The 11,404-nt window shown below is 43.5% G+C and overlaps 1 protein-coding gene across 2 annotated transcripts in view; it reads right to left on the reverse strand.

Moving 5' to 3' along the window:
* Positions 1–8,157, reverse strand: part of DDX25 (DEAD-box helicase 25) — a 19,652-nt gene extending 11,495 nt beyond the window's left edge. For both annotated transcript variants that reach the window (XR_005835026.1, XM_040631063.1), the window contains exons 1-8: positions 8,073–8,157; positions 7,384–7,450; positions 7,085–7,129; positions 6,457–6,592; positions 4,815–4,907; positions 4,627–4,729; positions 3,188–3,302; positions 2,027–2,204 (exon numbers count right to left, since the gene is read on the reverse strand). Coding sequence is in view for 1 of the 2 variants with exons in the window: in XM_040631063.1 (XP_040486997.1) it covers positions 2,027–2,204; positions 3,188–3,302; positions 4,627–4,729; positions 4,815–4,907; positions 6,457–6,592; positions 7,085–7,129; positions 7,384–7,450; positions 8,073–8,135 (800 nt within the window). In the remaining variant the exon portion in view is untranslated. The remainder of the gene's footprint in view (positions 1–2,026; positions 2,205–3,187; positions 3,303–4,626; positions 4,730–4,814; positions 4,908–6,456; positions 6,593–7,084; positions 7,130–7,383; positions 7,451–8,072) is intronic.
* Between the last annotated feature and the right edge of the window lie 3,247 nt (positions 8,158–11,404).

Below are 11,404 nucleotides of genomic sequence, written 5' to 3' on the forward strand. Positions count from 1 at the left end.
AAAGAAAGAACCTAAGAATTAGTTTTCCCAGATCTGGCAGGCACAAATTTTACAAATGAACAGGATGAGCACGCTATGTGTCTAGAACAACGGATGAGAAACAAAGGACCCAAACCAATGCGTATCATTGAGAAGTTTCAGAGTATTGTGGAGAAGGAAGATTCCAAAAGCTTCTAGAGAGAAAAAACGGATCACCTACAAAAGTTTGGGGATCAGGAGAACATTAAACTTGTCAGCAACAACACTGCAACTGAGAGTACTAATTATAGTATCTAAAAAAATCTCATTTTCAACATTGACTCTGAATTTACTGGAAGAATTCTTTAACTTGGATTCTACATCCAAGCAAACTATCAATCAAAAGATCAGGTTTACAGTACAATGAAAACATTCTCAGACATGTGGGAGATGGAAAGTGAACTTCCTAACATTCTTTTTAGGAAGCCACTAAAGAATATACTCCTGAAGACTGAATAAACTGACAGTAAACCAAGAAAAATCACCCAGAAAACAGGAGATTCATGTAAATGAGGGGCGGCGAGACCTACAGTGACAGCTGTACAACTAGTCCAGCTTGAAACTGGAGAGAGCTTGGGGGAGTTTCAGGAAAAAAAGACACTGATGGAGTTTTTAAATGTATTTGCCTATTTGGAGATATCACTGACATATGACACATATGATGAAATAGGCAGAGAAAAATTAAGGATCCCTACCCAGGGATACTAACCAAATGAAGGAAAACAGGCGATTATTAATTCTATGGGAAACAGCTGTACAAGAAAAAACATAATTATAACAATACACTGTGTGACAGTGAACAATATTTATAATGTCCTAATGATAACAATACTATTATTTTTTTTTTTTTTAAAGAGTTTATTTATTTATTTGACAGAGATAGAGACAGCCAGCGAGAGAGGGAACACAAGCAGGGGGAGTGGGAGAGGAAGAAGCAGGCCCATAGTGGAGGAGCCTGATGTGGGGCTCGATCCCAGAACACCGGGATCACGCCCTGAGCCGAAGGCAGACGCTTTAACCGCTGTGCCACCCAGGCGCCCCAACAATACTATTATTGTACCCAGCTCTTATGATGTAACCACAGAGAGGTGGCAGAGGGGACAAGAAGGGGGGGGGAGAGGGTGGTGGTACAAAAGAGCTGGATTTCCACTTCCTATACTAGCAGTCAGCAACACATTAAGAAATAGCCATCTGAGCACACTATTTAAACATATGAGGGTTAACACCAGAACAGAGAGGTATTCTCTAGAAGGGGCACTTTTTTTCATTACAGGTCTTTCAGTACTGTTTGGTTTTTTGGTTTTTCTTTTTAAGATTTATTTATTTATTTGGGGTGGGGAGCATGGGCGGGAGGGGCAGAGAGAGAGAGAATCCCAAGCGGACTCCACACTCACGACCTGAGCCGAAACCAACAGTCAGCTGCTTAACCGACTGAGACCCAGGCACCCCTCAGTACTATTTGAATTTAATAAGTGATATAGATTCCTAGAGCCCACTCCCAGAAATTGTGAACCAGTGAGGCTCAGGTTAGGCCTGCTAATCTGTAATTTTAAGGCCCTGTGTGATCCTGAGAGAGGCCCAGAAAAATAAGAGGATATATTTGACAAATGAGAGGGAAAGTCAGGACTAGACCACCGGGCTCCTGATTCCAGGTTACTGTGTTCTCTACTCTCCAGCAGTTAGCCTCACAATAGCTTTCGCAGGCTTTAATAAACTCTCTTTAGACTTTTGCTCTTAATAGAAAAATCAGTGGCACAATTTGGTGGGCTCCATGTGTAGGCCTGCAGTGAAAACGAAAGCAGTCAGGCAAGATGACAAACTAAAGAAGTGGGAAATGACAGCAGTCTAAGGGCCCGCTGAGCTGTGAAAAATGCTGAACACCCAAATGTGTTTTAAAGGCAAAGGAAGCAGGGACTCAAGCAGTGAAGACAATTGGGAACAGCAGACAAATCAAACACCAGCTCCAGACCAAAGATCCAGGAAGAAAAAGGATGAATATGAAACTTACCTCTGAATACGGATGCTTTGATCTGAGAATCCTTGTGTGTCAATCATCACGTCTGCTTCATCCAGGACGAACACACGAATCTTAGTCAAGTCAATTAATTTTCGCTTGAAACACCAATCTAGGACAGTCCCAGGAGTGCCAATTATAATCTGTTTGGTGACGTCGGTGCCTCTGGGAACTAGGGAGAAAAGGGTTGAAAGACTCCTTCAGAGGCAAAGGACCCTCACAGTCCACAATTCAGGGCCACGCAACACAGGACTGTGAAATGAAAGTGTATCCCGTGACGATTTTTGAAGTGCAAACCCTGAGGGTCGTCATGGATTTGGATTTTGCAGAGTTTTAAGGTAAATCCCCCAGTCTCCAGGTTTAAAGTAGTAATAGTCCTGCCTATTGGATTCTGACCCATGGTGGATTAAAAAGCCTCCCCGCCCCGGCAATCCCACCGCCTTACAGAAATACCGGCACAGTGGTGAGAAAGCTACCAACTGTCCCCAAATGGAAAAAAGGCACAATGTCTATCAATGGGTTGCATTAAATAAATTATGGAATACTATGAAGCTAGTCAAAACAATGAGGTGGGGCTATGCGCATGGACACAGAAAGACGTCCAAAACATATATTTTTAGAGACTATGAGAAAAACATTCCCATTTTCATAAATACTCTACAAAAACATATACATGTACATCCACATGTGTATGAACTGAAAAAAGAAACCAAACCACAAAGCTCTGTGAACAAAACTACTATCCTTGGAAACGGGTGTTTGGAGGACAAGAAAGAATAACTTCCACCTTTACCTTCTGACCTCTGTTTAAAAGACTTTTTTTCCTGCTACGCATACATAATACTTTAATAAAAACGTTAACCCATACAAGCTGTTCTGCACAAAACAACTGAGCCTCAGGAAATCCCCAAGCCATCATCTTGCAGGATGTGGCAATGACGCAGCTAACGTGTACGGGGTCCTTATTACGTGCCAAGCGTGCACACGGTGCTGCATCTGCATCGGCTCATTTCATCCTGGTCACAGCTCTTTGGTTCAGGTGCTGCGATAGCTCCCATGTTAGAGACAAGGAAGCCGAGAAGGTGCAGAACATGCTTGCTGGTGGTGGAGTCAGGACTTAAAAAAATCCGCCAGGCCTGGCTTACTGGTACATACTGCGATTCCCTCGAATGGCGTACATCACTTGAACATCCACACAGAATTTTCCCATCCGTTCGACCACGCGACCAGTTTGCAAAGCCAGTTCATAAGTAGGAGCTAGGCAGAGGCACTGTGAGAGAGAAGGGGGAAGTCGCAAGGCTCACGCAAGCCATCGTGCAAATCTGACATGCGGTTAGAACTTGTTTGAGGAGACGCAGGTGTGCGAAACTGGGAGATTTGGGTTGAATAAAGATTTTCAGTTGAACACAGTTTAGCAGCTGATAGATCTGAGGTGAATGTTGAGTATGGGAGAGGAGAAGGGGTTGAAGGACAGAGAAATACCTTTTATATTCCTCTCTAAAGAGTTATGAAGAACCACAGATCCTGCTTTTTTTGTGGGAGAGAGTGGGGTGTAAGGAGGCTGGGAATCAAGAAGAAGGGAAATGTAATGTGAATCACTGCTTGAGTGTCACTCCCATCACTTCTTGCCCGCTATTAAAAGTCTGCCTGTTTCCAGAACACTCCCTGCTTGATTCAATCCACTGTATACACCTCTGGCAGAATACTCCCTGAAATTCTTTCCTTTGTTACCTCCATCCCCCTATATCGGGTGGTTGCTGAGGAATGACGATGTTGATGCAAGAAACTGGTGACATTTAATGCATTTATGTGCTTCAATTAAGGATCTGTGATACAGAGGAGAGGAAAACATAGCTAAAGTGCTAACAACTGTTCCCACGTATAGTTCTCAACATGGATTCAAGCACAGCTTTTCCTGAAGAATTTTTACTCATAATACCAAACCCTGAATATGTATTTCAGTGAACCTGTCTAAAAAAGCACAAAATTTCATACACCAGGCATCAATCATCCACATTCACAGCTTATCTTGCTGATCAAACTGTAAGCTTCCAGAAAGAACCCTTTGCAGGGGGTGCGCTCAATATTCAGGTAGTCAGCTTGTCAGATGAGTTGATGAGCACAGCTTGGAGAAGCAGAAAAGAACACCAGACACTTTTCAAAAGTGGAAGCTAGACCAAGAGAAGGGCAAGTGCATTTCCAGTCCCTGCTCAGTCACTCTCGGACATCTGTGGCCTCATGTGAGACACTTCCTTCTCCAAGCCTCAGTCTCCCCTCTGCTAAAGGAGGAAGTGGACCGGGTGATGCTTCGGTCCTACAGCTATACGGCCACCACTAGGGAATGCTCACTTTCAGGCCAAGCGCAGTGTGACTCACCTAAGACATTTACTAGTAAGGAGACAGACTGGGATTGGAACCAGTCAAACTATAAAGCCTGTGCTCCCATCACTGTCCCATCCTGATGCCCAATGCCCTGTGATTTTATGAAAGAATGTCTATTCTAAATGCTATCATATCTTGGCAGTAATATTGCCCATTACTAAAATATCATTGGCATTGCAAGCATTCCCCTCTCTCCCTCAACCTTTCCTTACCTGTGGGAACAATTCCAAGGTATTAACTCTGCTTAGCATTGCCAAGACAAAAGCAGCTGTTTTTCCTGTTCCAGACTGGCTCTGGGCTATGAGGTTCTGGGGTCTGTAGAAGAGAAGAGACACCTGGGCATAAACTGCACATAGGAGACTAAAAACCAACTTGGAACAGCACTGCCCTGGAAACTCACGGGTGGGCCAGCATCATAGGGAGAGCCATCTCTTGGATTTTGGATGGTCTGTTAAATCCCATTGCATAGATCCCTTTCAATAACTCTTCCTTCCTATCAAGAAAAAAAAAAAAAGCACACACTTAAAAGCCTACGATTGGTCAGCAGCCTCAGAAATATGAACTCAAAAGGTATATTTCTAAATTAAGCCACTCTGCAACTGAGCTTCAGAAGTAATATCTAGAAATACACGATTTACACCTCGACTCCCAAACATACACAATTGTGCCTGTACAGCTGGACCACTCAAACAATAAGCTATGCTACAAGCTTAGGCTGAGGACAGTAATAAGAGCCTAACGTTGAACTTTCCAGTTGAACCAAGCAAAAAAGGAAAAACTCATCTGATACAAGTATATCAATTTGCCAGAAGAGTCTTATTTTCCACACAAGCAGAAAACAGAGATTTACTGTTTAATTCTTTCTTTTAAAAGATTTTATTTTTAGGTAATCTCTACACCTAACATGGGGCTTGAACTCATGACCCCTGGATCAAGAGTCCCAAGCTCTTCCAACTGAGCCAGGCAGATGCCCACACTGTTTAATTCTTTTTAATGAATGAGACTCTTTGATTCTTTAACAGCAATTTTTAGAGAAGACAAAATTTTATTGAGGTAATTCTTACATCAATTCTGCCTAGGAGCAGAAGACACAATATTACCTCATCCTTCTGAGCCAACTTTTTTTTTTTTTTTGGAGAGAGAGAGAAAACACACGAGTGGGGGTGGGGTAGGGGGGTAGGGGCAGAGGCAGAGAAAGATTATCTTAAGCAGGCTCCATGCCCAGCAGAGACCCCAGCGGAGGGCTCATTTGATGTCACGATGCTGAGATCATGACCTGAGCTGAAATCAAGGGTTGGACGCTTAACCGACTGAGCAACCCACACACCCCGGAGCCAGCATTTTTAAACGCATCTTTCCTGGGGTCTCATGATAGATGACAGAAAGAAGAGAAAATGAAGTAGGTTAGAACACTTCCATCTTCAACAACACGTACATTCTGCATTTGGTTACTTGGCAGATTACTGGCAGCCAACCGTTAATCATAGGTAGGCTTCTTCTTTCATTTAGAAAATGTTGGGGCATTGGGATTTTGGATTTTTCCTCTCTACGTAAGTCCCTATCAGTAACTCTACCTGTTAAAATGAAGTTCCTTAATGCTAGTTAATAGATCCCTAGGAAATGCAAACCCATTTGGGAAAGTTATTCATTTTAATACATCTGAAACAAAATATAATTAGGAAGGCAAAAGCTTATAACTTATCTAAAGGGGGTGAGGGAGGGTATTTGGGCCATCGATGTCCCTATATCTGTATTATGGTATGGAGAACAGCAATATGGCTCTGTTGAGCTTAGCTATCCCCCTTAGCACGGCAAGGTTAAGATATTTCACCACCAACATATTCTCAATTTGCTGCACACTCAGGTATCCTAGTGCTCCTTTTTGAATTATATTTCAACTGCATGCAAAATGTACACATCTCATTTTAATATTGAATATTAGAACATGAAGGGGATTCTGAGAGTTTTTATTATTAGCAGATTACTTTGTTCTGTACATTCTTTCTGGCATTTTCCCACAATAAATGAGTAAAAACACTCACAGCCGCAGCTCTTCAAATGTTTTCACTGAGTAGAGCGGAGAACTGGGATCCTTTTGTAAGACTTCAACTCGGTGACTGGATTCTACTAAGGACTGCCGAATTAACTTGTTTAAGAGTGAATTAGCTGCCAAATCCACTAGAAAAGCAAAAATAAAAAAAGGAGATATTGCAGGAGAAAATCCAGCCTCCTAAATGAATCTAATAAATTGCTCCTTCCCATTCAGAGATTATATTATCAAGCAACTGTTCCTACTCTCATCTTTTCTCTAGAAGGAGGTTCTAGAAAGAAGGACATAACACCGAGAATTCCTTTTTACACGAGAATCCAGTTTCTTATGCTCTGCTGCTATACCAACCTCTGTCCTGAAGCAAGCCTACATCTATCACCACCAGACCTATTTTTCCTTGCCAGCTGAAAATCTTATCCCATTCCTGAATATTCCATTTCAACTTCCCCTAAAGAAATATGGCCTACTCCTAAATTAGTATGCTTCTGATAGTCACTATTTATAAAGAAAACAGAAGACAGTTCTTTTCCAACTGAGATTATATTATTCGCTCACATTGTGAAAATCACGATTAACTGATACAGAGTGCTAGGTTACATGCAAATAAATTTATCTCCTACCTACATCTTCTTCATCAGCTTCTTCCGTGTTATGAATAGAACCATCTAGAAGAATGGAAGAGAAACAATGAATATCAAACAGAACTGTAAAGTGTATGATCCCAGTTATCTCTCACCATCTCCACAGTACACACTGACAGCAAGGGATATCCAGTGAAGGAATCCATTGAAAGCCTGGGAAGGTAGTGGAGGACCTTGAGAGTTAATGAGAGCTGGAGGCATTTCAGTTGCCAGGGACCTAAGAAAAGCAGTGCTTTTTAATTAATTGAGGCCAGTCTGCTTTATCTAACAGCACTCACCTATGTTTGGGACTGTAGTATTCTTAATACCCCGAAGGTTCTTCCGGGGATGGATGAGGTTTGAAAACTATTGAAAGACACAAATTTCAACCAATATTAGGAAGCAAGCCACCAAGCAGCCCAGTGCTCCCCCCTAGCAGGGAGGGACCCACCCGAATACTGTTTCCTTTGCAGTGTCCGGTATTAATTCTGACACTGGATTCTTTTCAGGAATAGATCACCTCTGTGAATTATGCTAAAATCAAAGGAGACTTTCTGCTGCCCCTGTACCTTAAGTTCCTCTTTATAGTCCTCTAACCTAAATGTGGCAGTCCTTGGGGGTCAGAGCACGAGGAAGGGATGGTGGGTAGCAAAGCGCGGTGGTCAGTAAGATGGAAGCTAGCCGAAGCTCAATGGTCAAATTGGGAGAGCAGAAAACTCCAGGGTCTAGCTGGGACTATAGCTGCTTTCTCTCCCGGGATGTCTAGGGAGTCTTCATTTTGCCCTTTCAAACCAAAGGTCTTGTGTCTCTCTCGGGGTCTCCTGCCCCCAGCCCTCCCCACATCCTTGCCACATCTCCCCTCCACCATTTGACACCCCACTCCACACGCTAGCGGGGCTCTCTCCTCCCGCCCTCCCCGGCAGATTTCCCTCTCAAAGTGCGGTTCTGGCCCCCGCCCACTTGCCCTCCCCGGCTCAGAGGCGGTTACATGGCTGTTCAGCCGCTCGCTCTCCGCCGCCCCGGCGTCGCCTCCCCAAAGTAACGACGCCATAGCCGCGATCGCAGCTCCCGCCCCCAGCACGTGCTCCCTCCCCCGGCACGAGGTAGTGCCCGGCTCCAGCCAGCGACCAATAGGATTCCTCCCGGGGCAGGCTGACGCGCCCGCGACCACCCGCGGCGCGCAGGCGCGCGCGCTCCAGGGAGGTGGGCGGAGCCGGGGGGGGCTGCAGGAGAAGGAGAAGCGCCTTCAGAGGCGTGTTTGCGGTCGACCAGCAGCGCGTCGGTGCCAGGTGTTAGAAACCCGCGATGGGGCGCCAGTGTCGTGAACGCTCGCCTGCTCCTGACCTCTGCCGAGCCAACAACAGCTGGAGATTGTAACCCGCAGCAATTTTCGCACTGATTCGAGAGTCCTACCTCCCCTACCCACCACTTATTACGCAATACTCCGGGCGGTGAGGCTGGACCCTCCTCTCTCCCCGCCCCCCACTCCGTGGCTTCAAGCACTCCTGCCCATGTTTCCCCACATATCCGCTTCTACATTACAAGATGTCAGAAAGACCAGAGAATTTCATAGGAAAGTAGATGGCGAGTTTCATCTGACAAATGAATTCAAATGCGAAAGATGCGAAGAGGAAGTAAAGTTCAGGTTCTAACTGTCGCCCTTGTTCTCATACCTGTGGTGTTTCCACATACCGGCTTGTTTTAATTTTAATTCTGGTGTGTGCCCTTTGCTAATGCAATCCTGAGATAAATGTTTTCCTTGCGGTACAACCTCCACCTCCTACCCGTATCTGCATAATCTGGCATAGATTCCTTGTACTACTGACTGCTAAATTTGGACAAAAGAACTAGATTTCTTTCAGTTTTCTAACTGGAATCTTGAGATTTGGATCAGCATCTCTGCAAAAACCCAGGCAAAGCAAAAACCTAGTTATGATCTCTCCGTGGTGCTGAAGCAAGGCTCCCCAGTTCTGTTCGGTCACTCTCAGGCGTCTCAATCGTTTGTTTTGAGGTTATCAAATTCCTTTTCAGACTTCACATGTGGATCCTAACAGCAAACGATTTTGTCTCGCAATGGTAACTTTCTACTAATTTAAGTAGGTATAAAATCGGGCCAGGTTCTTTAACGTTAGCTTTCATATAAGGATAGAAGACATTTGAAAAACTGCTTTTCCGTTAATTTATCGCACTAGAATATATCCTTTTATTCTAGGCCCCAGATTCTGCTTTGTCGGAGGTGGAGAAGACTAGATAATATTAGGCAAATTTCCGCGTAAAGCCTGCACCTCTGTCTCTTGGAGCTACATTTCCCACAAGAGTGAACTACATTTCCCATGAGATCCTGGGCGCGCGCGCGGAAGACGTAAAGCGACAGCTTCCTGTCTCGCTAAAAGCTGCGCGGTCGACAACCGGAAGGTAAGTAAGGGGGTTCGGGGATGAATTATTTTCTGGGTTATACAAAGAGGAGCGGATAAATGGACAAACAGCTGGACCTTTTCCCCCCTTTCCCATACCTTAATCTTCAAAGCAATGATGGGTAGAAGTGGGATGTAGCTTAGGACCCTGTTTTTGTATCTGGTGCTTTTTGAAGCTCCTCTCAGAAACTCACAGCGTAGGAACTTCTTTAATTCGATTCTTAGAGGGCCCTTGGACTTGGAGTTAAGTCTCCGCTGCCTCAGAATCGTTTGCTTATAAAACTAAATACTAGTAGAGGTCAGGATTCCAGTAGTACGTGGGGAGGGAGGCGTGGCGACTTTTCTCAAATAGGGAGCTTGCGTTCCACGCGATTGCTTTTCACTGTTAATGATCATAGCGCGTGTCTCCTGATCCTTTGGGTATTCCTCCTCCTTCCCTCTTTGGTTTAAAATAAGGTTCATCATGGAAAACGCTTTCTCCTACTCCACTGGTTATTAATGTTTTGAGATTTAAGTCTTGTAACGTCAAAAAATAAGTATTGAAACTCTAGCGATAGCGAATTATGTTTACAGTCGATGCTCAGCGCATACACCAATTCCCTCATTGTGGTAATTTGGCAGCCCGTTTCCAAGCGTTAGGTCTGCTTAGGGTTTGCTGTGGTGTGCTGGAGGAAGCTCTGTACCGAGTCAGGGGTCTTGGGCTCAAGTCTTTTTGCCACAAATCTTACCTGCGCTTAAGCCCTTTGGACTAGTTCTTTGGTTAACTATGGGTTAAACTAGGTATTCTGGAAACTTTTTGTGTTGGTAATTATTGGGCTTTGAGATAATATGGAGGTAAGTCTTTGGTGTAATTTGCATATAAAATGCCATGTGGCTTTTAATTTTAAATATAAAAACTACCTTTAATCCCACTACGTTTTGATTTTTCCTTGTGCTTTGTGCACATGACTGCGATCATATAGCTTACAACCTGTTTCATTTAATTTGTACTTTTTCATTAGTTTCCCGTTATTTTCAATGGCTATTTTCTATTTAATCATTTCACTGTTGGATAGTTTGCAGTTTTTACTTATTTGCAGTGAGCATTTCCTACATCTGTCTTTGAGTTACTGATTATTTTTTTCCTGATAAATGTCTCGCAGTGGAACTGGATGAATGATGTAGCTTAAATATTATGGAGAAGATATAGCAGATAGTAATGGTCAAAGTTACTCATTTCTGCATTGCACAGCTGTTTTCCCTTGAACAAGCAAACTATTTCTGCGGTCACTCTAATTAATGGCTTCAAATGCTAAAACACAACCTCCAGATTTAGATGTTCCTCCGTGGATTAGAAGCATCAATAACAGATCCAATTTAAGGTGAACTGAATTAGTGTTTTGGTCCGTACCCAAATATGCCAGGTTCATTTCGGTATTCGTGTCTACATCTAGTTCCAAATGTTAATAAACTCTTTTTGGGTGGGAATAGCCTTCAAGTGACGGGCATAATTTCCAAGAAAATCTCAGTGGCAAATTATAAAAAGCATGGTATTCTAGAAGTGACAATTGGAGGGCAATAAATTATTGAAGTAATTCTGAAATAAAACTTGGGTTAGTGGAGCGCCTGGGTGGCTCAGGGCGTGATCCCAGAGTCCTGGGATTGAGCCCCACATCAGGCTCCTCCGCTGGGAGCCTGCTTCTTCCTCTCCCACTCCCCCTGCCTGTGTTCCCTCTCTTGCTGGCTGTCTCTCTGTCAAAATAAATAAATAAAATCTTTAAAAAGAAAAAAAAAGGGTTAGAATCCTATATGTTATATAATAGTTATTGTCTATTAAGAAGCATTTAAATTTTCTAGATTTAGTATGTTCCTTTAGTAATGGAGATATGTTGTTACTTTTCTTCGTTCCTTTAAGATTGTGTGCATA

Source organism: Ursus maritimus, unplaced genomic scaffold, assembly GCF_017311325.1.
Source record: "Ursus maritimus isolate PB19 unplaced genomic scaffold, ASM1731132v1 scaffold_16, whole genome shotgun sequence".
Classification (NCBI taxonomy): Eukaryota; Metazoa; Chordata; class Mammalia; order Carnivora; family Ursidae; genus Ursus; species Ursus maritimus.